The sequence below is a fragment of the Benincasa hispida genome, chromosome 1, assembly GCF_027475165.1.
Source record: "Benincasa hispida cultivar pf3 chromosome 1, pf3_genome.v1.1, whole genome shotgun sequence".
NCBI classification, from domain to species: Eukaryota; Viridiplantae; Streptophyta; class Magnoliopsida; order Cucurbitales; family Cucurbitaceae; genus Benincasa; species Benincasa hispida.
In genome coordinates this window covers 68129623-68144244 of record NC_143478.1, presented here as the reverse complement: position 1 = coordinate 68144244, position 14622 = coordinate 68129623, and the positions used below count along the sequence as shown (strand labels likewise).

Here is a 14622-nt window from a genome sequence, read left to right as displayed (position 1 = left end):
GCCTGTTTCCAACTGGTCCAAATTCTTTAATGAGATCATTGTAAAAAACTTTATGCTAAACTGCATGCATGATAAACGAGTTCAGATAATAAAACATAAACCATCAGCTTTATTCTATATAGAAAATAAACAAAATAAGATCAAAGAACATTCTCAATAACAAACTCCCACTAAACCATGGAATCAGAAAAGTGACTAACATCCATGTGAGCAACATGCTCATAAAAAACTTTAGGGTAAACCTTTAGTCAATGGATCTGCCACCATAGAGTTTGTTCCTATGTGTTCTATCGAAATTTGACCATTCTGAACTCTTTCTTTAACAACCAGAAACTTCATGTCTACATGCTTTGACTTCGTATTGCTTATGTTGTTGGAATACATCATTGCCGACTTATTGTCCCAAAATAATTTTAGTGGTCTTTCTATGCCAACCACTGTTCACAGCCCAGTGACAAAATTTTGCAACCATATTCCATGATTGGATGCCTCATAACATGCTATAAACTCCGCAACCATGGTAGAAGAAGTCATAAGTGTTTGTTTACCACTTTTCCAGGATATAGCTCCTCCAGCCAACATGAAGATATAGCCTGAAGTGGATCACAAAGGGTCTTGACATCCAATATAATCAGAATCAGACTACCCAATAATCTCCAAAACTTCTGATCTCCGATAAGTGAGCATATAATATTTCATTCTCTGTAAATACCTCATAACCCGTTTGGTTGCTTTCCAATGATCCATCCCCGAATTACTCAAATATTTGCCTAATGCTCCAACTATGAACGCAATATCTGGACGCGTACATACTTGAGCATACATTAGACTTCCAATGGCCGATGCATAAGGAACCTTCTGCATCTCCTTAGTCTCAAGTATGGTCTTGGGGCATTGACCTAAATGAAATTTATCAACTTTTGCGATCAGGATATCTCCCGGTACACAATCTTTCATGCAAATTCTACTCAAGATCTTTTCAATGTAGTTCTTTTGTGACAATCTCAAAATATCTTAAGAACGATCTCGCAGTATTTCAATTTCTAATACAAAAGAAACATCACTGATAACGGGCAGAAATGCACGTTATCATAGTACTAAGTTCTTAAGCAATGTTGGCTTGCGTTGATAAAATATGTTAAATTGCGTCCAAAAAACATTAAGTTTATTATATTGCGGCCGCATGTGTTCATCGCATAGGAACAGTTGATTTTTGTGTTTGCAGAATATGCATTGACGCAAGGCGGAAATTGCGATCATAGGAAATCATTGGTCGACCGCAGCATTACCACAAAGCTTTGTGGTGACTGTGTTCGCAAACATTCGCCCAAGAAGGATTGCCGCAACTTGGTCAGCGCAACATGGTGGGCGTATTTGGGTGAAAAGCTAATTAATCGCGATGGAACAGAAAGCTGATGACAGTCGAATCCGAATTAAATTAACATCCGCTAACGATACAAGTACATTCAGCTTTTCGGTGACAAATATTCGGCGCATCAGTCAGGGGAATTAAAGTCGTCCCATCTGTGCAATCATGAGAAAGAAGCCACCGTTCATCCTGGGTGTTCTATAAATACCAAAGGCATTTTTCAGAAAAGGGGTTCACCAGTTTGAAATTTCATACGTTCGGTTCGCACATCCTTGTTCATAGTTTCCTTTTCATTTTAAGGCGAACACAAGAGAGAAGGTTGTGCCGACAGATCGTTTCGGTAAGCTGGGGAGAGCACCGGAAGCTTCAAGGATAGAGAGAGGGCCGGAGCCTGCGAAAACAGGAACATCTTGGGAACCAAATAGAGATTTATAGTGTAAAAGCCTCGGTTAGCAAGGAATTGCTACCAGGCTCTCTACTTTTAACTTCCATTGTTATTTTGTACTCCACTCATTTATCGAAATGGAATCTACTTCTCTATATCTGTTCACTCTCTGTTATTTACGCATGAGTAGCTAAATCAGTTGAATGGGTTGAGAAGCATTTAGCTAGCACAACTATGGAATCTTCATTCTATGCGATTATCTTGTATTATGTATGCTTCATTCGTCCATTAGAGATACTTTGGAGGATAGTCTAAGGACAGGATCTAGACTTGAGAAGATCAGGTTAGAATCTAGGCTCGGGAGAGTCAGATTAGAATGCATAATCAAGAGATAGGAGCTTAGGAATAAGCACTGTTTGTTATTAACGCATCACATGCATCCTAGAGATAGGATATGATTGTATGCGATCACCTTGCCTTTATGCATTTTGCATCGTTGCATAGGAAAAGAGTAGAGATTGAGGAATAAGCTCTATGGACACTTTTGCATTCAACACGTGCGTCCTAGACTTAGGAGCATCGCATTTGCATTAGAAAATGACTTGTTGTGCATGGTTGTAGCATGATCGCATAGTTTGACGCATTCCCAAGTAACGTTAGCTAAAGACCTTCTCAACCCATTCATCCGCATACTCAGTGCATCTATCACACAAATGATTTTTTTTTTCAAATCTGCCGCATTTGTTTATTTTTTTCATTAACGCAATCAACAACAAACCCACAATTAATTGAGTTACCGGTTACTGCAAAGTTTTCATAAAAATTACCATCACAATCTGTTTTTCCAAGTCCCTAAGTTCGACCCTGGACTTATCAGAAAACTCAGTGGAGTCTACACCTGGATTCCGCTGAGGAAACTTGAGTGCTCAACGCAATTTCACCATCGCATATCATTCGTAAATTCACTTCATAAAATCAAGCATCAATCACCAAGATCCTTCATCTCAAAATTTCTTTTGAGAAATCTCTTAGTGTCATGCAATAAACCTACATCATTACTAGTTATGAGTATGTCATCGACATATAACACCAGAAAAATTGATTTACTCTCATTGAACTTGTGATATACATAATCTTCTATTATGTTTACCTCAAAACCAAATGAGGTTATCACTTCATGAAATTTGTGATACCATTGACGAGAAACTTGCTTAAGACTGTAGATGGATTTCTTTAATTTGCACCCCATAGACTTTGAATTACTAGACACAAAATTTTCTTGTTGCACCATATAAATCGTCTCATCAATGTTCCCATTGAGAAACACAGTTTTGACATTCATCTAGTGTAGCTTTAAATCAAAGTGAGCTACTAAAGCCATGATTACCTTAAAAGAGTCTTTCGATGAAACCGGAGAGAAAGTCTCTTTGTAATCAATGTCTTCTTTTTTAGTAAAACCCTTTGCAACAAGATGAGCCTTATATCTTTCAATATTGCCATGTGAATCCCTTGTGGTTTTAAATATCTATTTACAACCTATGGGTTTCACTCCTAATGGCAGTTCGACAAGTTCCCAAACGTCATTGTCTTTGATGGATTTTATTTCCTCTTCCATAGTACTTATCCACTTTTGAGAGTTAGAACTTTGTAAAGCTTGTTGGAAGTTGATTGGATCATCTTCTATTACGCCCACATCATCCTGATGTTCTTGAAGAAACACAATATAATCATCTGGAATTACACTTCTTCTCTCTCTAGTAGATCTTCTTAGTAGCGCTTCTTGAGGTAGTTGAGTTTGAACTTCAGATTCAACAACGAGGACTTCAATGTTGTCTTGTTCTATAATTGATTCAATAAAGAAGTCAGGAATTGGAGCTTGAACATCATTTATAATCACAAAAGGAAAAGAAACTAATTCCTCTTTAAAGATAACTTTCCTTATGTTATCTTCTCCCCCCCCAACTCAACATCCTCAAGGAATCTTGCATTTCCTGTCTCAAACAATGATCTAGAACTGGATCATAAAACTTGAAACCCCGAGAGTTCTCAAAATATTTTCTTTCATTAGGCAAATAAGGCCTAGTCTCAGCTGGACAACCCTAGATATGAATATGTCTAATACTAGGCTTCTTTCCTGTCCATAACTCATAAGGGGTTTTGGCTACTGCTTTACTAGGTACTCTATTAAGAATATATGCTGCAGTCTTTAGTGCCTCACCCCAGAGGGATTCTGATAGAGAAGAATGACTAATCATACTTCTTAACATATCCTTAAGTGTTCTATTTCGCCTTTCCGTTATACCATTCATGATGGGTTTGCTCGACATAATGTATTGTAGGATGATTCCACATTCTTCTAGGTATTTGGCGAAGGGCCCTAGACATTGTTCATCCGATCCATCATATCTACCGTAATATTCACCACCACGATCAAATTTGATATCCTTAATTTTCTTTCCAAGTTGAAGTTCAACTTCAGCTTTGAAATACTTGAAAACGTTCAAAGATTGAGACTTCTCATGAATTAAATATAGGTACCCATATTTTGAATAATCGTCTATGGACGTAATAAAATATTATTGTCCATTCCAAGAGGTCGTAGGGAATGAACCACAAATGTCTATATGTATTAGTTCTAAGACGTCTGAGCATCTGTTAATTTTCTTATGTTTGTCTGTTTTCCCTTAATACACTCCACACAAACATTGAAGTTACTTAAATCAAGGGAATCAAGAATTCCATCTGACATAAGTTTCTGAATTCTCTGTTTAGAGATGTGACCTAAACGCTTGTGCCATAACATAGCGGAATTCTCATTTAATTTACGCTTTGTACCACATGAATTAGATAATAGGATCTTGTTAAATGAAGCAAAAGAATCAAGCATAGACTGGTTCCAATAAGCTTAGAATCTTGAAAAAGACTAACTTTATTATTTTCAAAAGAACAAGAAAAACCAAATTTGTCCAAACTGGAAATAGAAACAAAAGTCTCATTCAGATCCAAATAACAACCAGTTTTTAAAAGTAATCTAAAATTTCTAATAGCTTCAACTAGAACTGCTTTGCCATCCTCCACATAGATGAATCTTTTAGTATCACTTGGCGGCCGGCTCCACAGGCAACCCTGCATTGATATACTTATATGAGTAGTAGCACCAAAATCTACCCACCAAGTATCTGTAGGTACAGAAGCTAAATTAACTTCAAAACAAACCAAAGTAAGAAGTTTACCCTTCTTTACATGCCACTTGGCGTACTTGGGACAATCTTTCTTGAAGTGACCTTTCCTTTTGCAGAAAAAACAAGGATTTTAGTAGCTTGTTTCTTATTTTTGTTCTGCTGAGATGTCCCTTCTACAACATCCACAATTTTCCTTTTCTTCTTATCACAAGAGCCTATTGCCAAATGAGCACTTTCTGTTTTTTCTCTCTTAATCCTATCTTCTTCTTGCACACATTGTGAGATAAACTCATTAATACTCTATTTATCCTTCTAAGTATTATAGCTTATCTTAAATTATGTGAATTGTGCAGTAAGAGAGATAAGTACTAGATGCACGAGTAAATTTTCATTTATCTCAATATCAAATGCCTTTAATTTACCTGCGAGATTGAACATTTCTATAATGTACTCCCTTATGTTTTCATTGCCCTTATACCTCATATAAGTTAAAGAAGTCAAAAGACTACTTGCTTCCCCTTTCTCATTTTTAGCAAAATATTTCTCAATTTGAGCAAGGAACTTATTGACAATTTTACTTTCCATGATAGAACCCCGAAAAGACTTCGGAATGAAGTGTCTAATGATCATCAAACATATGCGATTTGACCGTTTCCATTTCTCTATATTAGCCGTATTTGGCTGTTCCTCAGTAAGTATTTTATCGGTCTTTAATGGAAGGTCCAAATCCATACATCCAAGAAATATCTCTAGGCTTTCCTTCCAAATCTTGAAGTTCGATCCATTCAACTTAGGGATTGAACTCATATTTCCAGATATTTGAGTAAGACCAACTGAAACAATAAACAACAAAACATATACTCACAATTAAAATATAACAAAATTATTTCACATATGTGGTGGGCCTCTTTAACAAGATACCTAATACAACATTGATGTCCAACCTTTGGATAAAAACATCAATAGTAATCAAAGTACTGACAATTAGCTGTGTCAAAGAATAGTCTTTTTTTAGACCGACTATTTTTCACATGAGCAATCCTTATAATTACCACGTACTCATTACCACATGCATGCCCATAATTTGGCCAAATAATTATCTTCCTTTGGGCCGATAATTATCCGCATAAATTCATGAATATGCACATTTTATATTTTAGAACTAAATTAATCTTGATAATAGAGACTACTTTGGTAACATATTATTTTGACCAATTCAATCTAAAATATAAGACACAATAATATAAAAATATTATTGTAAAAAAATAAAGGAGGAAGAACACGAAATAGTCTTTACCAATATTCACTCAATAATTGCATACACATAATACAATCAAAGCAACATAAATTTGTGAATATCGTCAAATATCATCAATCAAATTTAAATTTAAATTCACCAAAATATCAATTAAATTTAAATGTAAATTTACCACATTATCAATCATATTTAAATTTAAACCACAACATGATCAATTAATCTTGAATCCAGAATATGATTATTCAAATCTTTAACTTAAATTCACAATGTGATTACTCAAATTTAAACCTAAATTCATTAATCAAAAAATCAGATTTAAATTTAATATAGTGCAAAATTGAATTGACCGGTAGTGGATTTCTTTGGCCGTGTGCGGAAATATTTTTTTTCTTAAACACATATCTATGAATTGTGGCACTGGATCATGATCAAATTAATTTTTGCACGAATGCACTATCGTCGATTGAGCTCGGAAAATCGGTGCAGTGTATTTATTTAATCTTTAAATTCTTTAAACAGAAACTAAAACTTAATCACAATACCAATAAAAAAACGCATAAAACTAACAATCCAACATGAAATTTATGCTCTGATACCACTTGTTAGCATAAATTCTTAATATCTATATTGAATAGATAAATCTTAGAATCATTCATGCCAAATTGTCAAGAATAACATACCGGATTCCATTGCAAAATTGATGATAGCTTCAAGATGATGATGGATAACTATGGTCTTTTTCAACCAAAACTCCGAATGACCTTAGTGGGATCCAGAGTGCTTATTGTTTTAGTATATTGAGGACCATAATCCTAAGGTGTCTTTATATACTAGTTCAATTAGGGTTTCTATTAATTGTTGCACACTTCATTGAAAGTTTGATGATAATATCTTAACCCCAAAAATATTGCAATTCATCAATTTGATGGAAGTTAAAATTAGTAAGTCAAATTGCAAACCTTTCATGACTGGGAGAATCAAAAAAAGCAAACAAAAGAGAAGAAATTGGGAGTGGAAATGGATGGAGGAAGCTGAAAGAAATTTTAAAGCTATGTCGTTTCAACGACCTATGTCATTTTTTCATTAGTCAACTAACCATCATATTGAGATGAGGGACTATTTAGAACAATTTTCAAAACATCCAAGATTAAAATGTATGTTTTCAAATATCAAAGACTAAATAGGTACTAACTTCAAGTTTCAGGATTCAAAAGTGTATTCCACCTTAGGATTTATTTTCTTCTTTTATAGAACAAAATAAAAATATGTTTCCCTATATATATTTTTTTTTTCCCACGGTGCAAATATGGTGGGTGAGGTCTTTGCTGGAGTTGGTTGTCAAAGTGATCATCGGAATTGGTTGGTGAAGGTGGCCGTCGGAGACTCGGAATTGGTCATCAGTGGATAAAGTTATTATAAACACTTAGGGGGCGTTTAGGGCAGGGAGTTGGTTATTATAATTCTAGGTTATTATAGTTTGTGTTTGTGATGTAGATTATTTTAATTTTGGTTATAATATTATATATTTGGGGTGTAAACTATTTTAGTTTGAGAATGAAATAGTAAACATTGTAACAAAAAAAGTGATGAATGTAAAATAATAAAAACTGTAACAAATAGTAAATACCGTAGCAAGTGGTGGTTCTGAAATAATGTTGACTGTAGCTAATTGGAGAATGTAAAATAGTATTTACCGTAACAAGATGTGATTATTATAGTTTAGGATGATTCTTGCCCCAAACACACGTTTAGTAGTAAATAGTAAAATAGAGGTTAAAATAACTTTTAGTTTCCATGATTTTACCCACACTCTTTAAACACCGAGTTAGTTATTATAGTCCACCCAATTCACTCCTCACTCCAAAATGGAGGAATTTCAAACACCTTATTAAAATTTTACTTGATACTAACTCTCAAAATTTAAAGGATAAATTAATATTTTTCGTAATTTGAATTGGGAATTACAGGCTACTTAAATATGGTTAAATTAGTTAATCGCGTAACTTTTTACAGTTTGATAATTCAAATTTCTACTCACTTATATGTACATATTTTAATGATCTACATAAAAATATATTAAATTAATTGAGTCAATATATGTGACAAATACCCATTCAATTATTATTATTATTATTATTATATTGTCGCTCTTTTTAACCTAAACACTAATTCAACCAAGTTATACTTCAAATTTCAAAAGGTAGTTTGGAAAGCAAATTTGAATATCAATTCAAGTATGTGAAGCTATTAATAACTTACTTTAAAAAAAAAAATGGTAGATTCTTGTATCTACCTCTCATTTTCTTTGGACTAAACTAATTAATAAAATTTGACGAGTTATTATTCATATGTCATATATATAATTATATATTTAGTATATTATAAGGTCATAAGTTTAATTCTTTTTTATCACATATTTGCAATATGATATTCTCTTTGCCAAAACTAACCAAACATATTTTTAGTCTATAATATCTGACTTTCTTTTTTTCAGTTTTGTTAGTCGTTATTAGTGTTTTAAAGTTTAAATCGTTATTGATTAAAAAGTTTCAATTTAGTACCTGATGTATTAATATTGTTAAAAAGGTTTCAGCTTATATTGTTGAATAGAAGTGGATGTAATGTACAACACTGGAGTGTTAAAAAAATCGATGACCCGTAAAAACCGGTCAATTCGATTCAATCCGTACGATTTTGGTTGAGTTATTAACTATTTTAAGTTGGATGGGATTGAAATACATGAAAATTTTATAGGTTGGGTTGATTTATCGGTTCATCCAAAAGAATCCAAATCAACCCGAATCAAACCGAACTTATTATAAGCTTCAAAATGTGTGTATATATATATATATATAAAATACAAATAGATATACATATATTTATTTTAGTTTTATTTAATTTCATTAGTTCTTTTTTATAATTTATTCTCCATCGACTTCTAAAGATAGTTTTTTTAGCACTTTGTAAAGATATTTTATATTATATAAATTGAAATTGAGTTGTTAATCTTAATTCAATATATATAAATAATTCAATCAAATTTTTAGTATTAACATTTCACTTCCTTTAATTTTAGAACAAAAATTTAAATAAATGACTTGACTAGTCCAACCCGACCAAATCCATATGTTTCATAGTTAGGTTGGGATGAATTCATTTTTTAATGAGGATAATTTGAGTTAAAGAAATTTACTAACTCGAATAATTGGGTTAGGTTTAAAAAGTGCTTCAACTCAATCTAATCCAACCCAATTCAATCTGACCCACAAATACCCTTCAAGTTAGTCGGATGAAGGGTTATAATTATTTTGTGGTTTGGAAGGATATTGAAATTGCGAAATGAGGGTTAGGGAGACTTAGGGTCGATTTGGATTGACTTGAAAAAAAATATTTTTCAAAAAACTCATTTTGATTTAAATACTTTTGATAAAACTTATTAAAATACACTTGAAAAGCTATTTAAAGTGGTTGTCAAACACTCAAATTTCTTTCACCATGATTTATTTTTTAAATTAAATACTTGAAAATATATTCCAAACACATTTTAAGTCAAGGAGAAATTTGTCGATTAGAATGATTTTAAGAGACAAGCTACTTAGATTTGTCCGAGCAATGTTAAGTTGTTTCACGATGTTTTGTTTTTCTAAACTAGCTTCATAAGCTAAAATAGATTGTTTATAGACTTACGAATAATCAAGATAAATGCACCATTCTAGAGTAGTCTATCACTCATAATATTCTTCAATTTCATCCTCAAACTATTAGATGAATGCTAATTTGTTAATGATGATTTGATTATATTTTACGATGTAAATAATACTTAGCAAATTCACAAGATTTGGATGAGAAATAAAGGATTAAAGGTCACTTGAGACAAAAAAAATAAAATAAAAAAATAAAAAAAGAAAGTTTAAGACCTACTTAACATTTTTAAAATAACAATAACCTAAATTTGTACACTAAACTTGTAGTTTAAAATAATTTTTAACATTCATTAATGATAATGCTTACAATATGCTAATCTATCCTCTTATCCCAACTATCCTACAGCCCAATCATAACTCAAGGGGCATTTGTGTTGTTAGGAAAGTAGATAATAAAAATTGTTATTTGCTCGAAATTATATATGTTTGAAACTATAAATGTCTGACATCTTTAAATAAACCTGTTTATTTGTAGGAATATTTTTTAAGATACCTAGAAATATTTGGTTAATTGTGTTTGTTTTGTAGGATTTTTATTTTGAAATATATTAAATTTAGATAATGTTCCAAGAATACCTTAGACTATTAATTAATTTATAGGTAATTTAATATATATATATATATATATATATATAAAAGTTTAAATATGTTTTTAAATTAATATAGTTCTATTATTTCATTTGTTATTTGTCTCAACAAAATAATATATATCAATTTAAGATTTTTATAAAAATAAATATTAATTTAAATGTAAATTTGAATATCTTTCTTTAAAAAAAATAAAAACAATGAAAATAAAGGAGAGTGATATTTATGTATGTATGAAAGAAGAGAGTGAAAAAGGTAAAAAGAGGATATCCTCATGAGAATCAAGAAAACTTTTAGAATAACATCTAAAACTCTCGAGATTCCTTCCACAAGAGCATCCTAGAATACTTGAAAATCTTCGAATGCTTGAGTATCTTACATTACCGTAAAACAAACGCGAATATGCAAGGCGAAATGATTTGACCATGATTCTTCCAGAATTACCAACCAATAAAATAAAAAAATTTAAAAGTAAAATAAAATATAAGATCCATTGGATAACAATTTCCATTATAGCTTTCTATTTTTAAAATTTAGATTTATTTTCCCCTAATTTCTCTGGTAATAAAATTGTGAGAAAACACTCGAATTTCTATAGAAAATTGAAAAAAAAAAAAAGTTAGCAAGAAATAAAAGAAAAGGAAGCTCCCTCAGAATGGCGATGGCAATTCATAGGAAATTCTGAAGTGAGATTGATCCCTTGTGGAACAAGATATTATATTCCAACACGTCTCCGTCCCATCCTTTTTTTCTTTCCACAATGCTCAAAAACTTAGCCTTACCCTCTTCTTCTTCTTCTTCTTCTTCTCCTCCAACTCCTCCTCTGCTTCTTCTCATTTCCTCTTCTCTCTCAAAACCCACTCTCAATTTCTCCAAACCTTTCTCTCAATCCAATTTTTCAATCAAACCCATCTCTCCGTTCCCCAAAACCCTCAGACCCATTTCTTCAAAATCGCCTTCCATGAATCTCTGGAACAAGCTTGGATTCGGCTCCAGATCCTCCGAGGCCTCGCCGGAGTTGTCCGCGATTGCCCAGGGTCCCGACGATGACATTCCGGCGCCTGGCCAGCAGTTTGCCCAATTTGGGGCTGGCTGCTTTTGGGGCGTCGAATTGGGGTTTCAGAGAGTGCCGGGTGTGACCAAAACAGAGGTCGGTTACTCTCAAGGCCATATTCATAATCCGACTTATGAAGATGTTTGTACAGGGCAGACCTATCACTCTGAGGTTGTTCGGGTTCAGTATGATCCTAAAGAATGCACTTACGAGTCTCTTCTTGATGCGTTTTGGGCTCGACATGATCCCACTACTGTTAATCGCCAGGTTGGTTGAGTTTTTTTAACCAATTTTTATGATGTTTTATGGTTCTTGCCTCAATTCTTTGGATTTCGTTTGGAATTTCTACTGGTTAACCTTTGTTTGGGTAGTTCTTTTGGGATTCTTGAAGTTCCTGAGATATTGTATTAAGATTTCAATATTCTTTTTAGAATTGAAGCTTGGTTGTTTACAAATATCATATTTGAGTTCAATTTCTCGGTCGTGGATTGTTTGATTACTTGGACTGGTCAATCCTTATGTGTTGTTTGGTTCATGACTCAGGAGAAAAGCAAAGCTTATCCTTGTTTATGAAAAATATAATAGTAACGTAGAGGACAAACAGGCACTGCGTTAGAGAAGCTCATGAAGGAATATTTTGTTTTTGTACATTCTTTTTTTCACTTACAGTATTGTACTTTCATGGCCATACTGAGTTGCAAAATTTTCTTTCTGCTTTGCTACAATTAATGGCTCATGTATTTGTATGGTGTTTCCTGGCGGTGAATAATGTGAATGGAGTTGAAGGATGACTATTTTAATAGCATTTACACGTGGGTGTATGATTCAGAAATGTTAAGCTTATGTAAAGTAGGATGGCTGGCAGTTCTAAACATTTCTCAAAGATGCATGCTCGCTGTATATTGCTTGAGTTAAATGAAAACTGCTGATTGTCACCCACATTGATATGCTAGTTTATGTCTCCGTTGCCACACTCGCCTTGCATTGTGCTTCTTCAATTGGAACATAAGTTTTTATTGAAGAAATGAAATTGGCAAAGGAGAAAGAGAAACCTCTTGATTTCACAAGAGGGTACTTTTGTTTATATACTAACTTTCTTATCCATGTGTGTGTTGGTTTTAAGAATAAGGGTAGATTTAGAGCATTTGATGATGGTGATTTGAGGGGGGTTGAGAATTTAGCCAAGAAGAATGCTATTTTCACCGATTGTCTGTAGCATTTTCCTTTAAACTTTTTGAGATTCAGAATTTAACTAGGAAGAGTGTTGCTCTTTTGACCAATTGGCTGTAGCATTTTTCCATTGAACTTTTTGAGGGTCGAGAATTTAACTAGGAAGAATGTTGCTTTTTTGACTGAGTAGCTGCAGCACCTTCTTTTTGGAACTTGATGCTTCTTGAAATGATATACGATTGTTTTTAGTAAGAAAATGAAATGATTTCTTTTTAGTATGGATATCATCCCAATAGTCGGAGCTCCCATGTATTTTAAATGGCACTTCTGTGAATCTTTAGAAAGCTATTTCTCAATGTTTTCCTTGTTTTATCATATATGTAATTATCAGTTGGGGATGCAACTTGTGCATTTTTATGACCAGTTGATTGACATGGTTTCCTTCGGTTGCATTTTCATTGTCTTGATATGCTTTGGTCCATGAAAAATGTATATCGATTCCCTTTCTGTTCGTTGGTTGTTTATTGGGGCTGGGGGTCAAATGTGAAATTGTAAAGAAAGTTGAGTTCTTCTTGTGGCTTGTTTTGCTTGGAAGAATAAACACCATATACAACCATATACTTTATCCAAAGGTTTCCCAATTTAGTTCTTGGTCATGGACTTGTAGTGACGTGTTCACATGCACATGCACACAGAGAGTTTAAGGCTTTGATTCACATTCTTTGGTTAAGAGACGTAATTCTCTTATGATTGGAGAAGTCTTTTTGTATTCTCCTTCCCTTGACGGGGGAAGATTTCTTGGGTAGGCTCACTTCTATTCTTCTTTTATGGAATATTGGATTAGAAAGAAATACAAAAGTCTTCAAGCTTTGAATCAGTGATTTCAGGGGATCTGGACCCTACTTGACTAGCATCTCAAATTACTTGCTTATCTTCTTCCAACCAATTTAGGGAAAGAAGTATTTTCAAAGATTACAATAAAGCTAAATATATTATTGCTGTTTCTTCTCTTTTAAAGACCATTCTCTAGTTTGAGCTACTTGTCTTATTTCTTGTACCAAAAGATGTATCATACATGATGTTTAGCACTGAGATAACTTGTCATTGTTTTGCATATGAGTCTTTTCTATTCACCCCCTTCCCTAAATGCAAGTAATTGTAACCATAATCTTTGGATTGACAGGGAAATGATGTAGGAACACAATACAGATCTGGCATATACTTCTACAATCCTGAACAAGAGAAAGCTGCTCGAGAGTCAATGGAACGCCACCAGAAGTTATTAAACAGGAAGATCGTGACTGAGATTCTTCCTGCCAAGAAATTCTACCGAGCGGAGGAATATCATCAGCAATATCTTGAGAAAGGGGGCCGGTTTGGCTTCAAGCAATCTGCTGCTAAAGGCTGCAATGACCCAATCCGATGCTATGGTTAGTTAAGTTGGTCTTTAGCAGGTAATATTGGTTTCCAGCTTCAAGATTATAGTATTCTGTATGCAGTTATGACTAGATTAGACAAGCTCTATCAGACATACTTTTAATAAGAATCCCGAATGTATCTATCTCTCTGTAATTGGTTTGGCTTTAACAATAAGTGAATGCGTAGTTGCAAGGATGCTTTCCCTCGATCTCTTGGTAAAAAATTCTTGGAAGCTAGATGAATTGGTCCACTATAGTGCTGGTTATGGTTTTCTGGATTGGAAAGTCTGGCTTTTGCTCGGGTCTGCTGAAGGTTTAGTTATTGTTTGTTTTGGAAAGTGGCAATAGATCATTAGATATTAATTATAACATGGGAAAAACATAAATCATCATGGGTTGGCCTAGTGATAAATAAGGGAACATCCTCTTGATAAATGACTAAAAGATCATGGGTTCAATTCATGGTCCTTATTTACCTAAGGATTTAATATCCT

At 33.3% G+C, this 14622-nt stretch overlaps 1 protein-coding gene and 1 pseudogene across 1 annotated transcript; both read left to right on the top strand.

The window, feature by feature from the left end:
- Window positions 1–11058: 11058 nt before the first annotated feature.
- LOC120088708 (peptide methionine sulfoxide reductase A1-like) lies at window positions 11059–14337 on the top strand. The gene is made up of 2 exons (XM_039046135.2): window positions 11059–11807; window positions 13894–14337. Exons 1-2 carry the CDS (start codon window positions 11247–11249, stop codon window positions 14143–14145), a joined length of 813 nt encoding a protein of 270 aa, XP_038902063.1. The 5' UTR covers window positions 11059–11246; the 3' UTR covers window positions 14146–14337.
- On the top strand, window positions 13198–13867 carry LOC150038658 (uncharacterized; annotated as a pseudogene).
- Window positions 14338–14622: the final 285 nt, after the last annotated feature.

Excerpts from the sequence above, each read along its gene's own strand:
- LOC120088708 (XM_039046135.2), top strand. The coding sequence starts at position 11,247 with ATGCTCAAAAACTTAGCCTTACCCTCTTCTTCTTCTTCTTCTTCTTCT. Across the intron at positions 11,808-13,893 it reads CCACTACTGTTAATCGCCAG|GGAAATGATGTAGGAACACA; the intron begins GTTGGTTGAGTT and ends TTGGATTGACAG.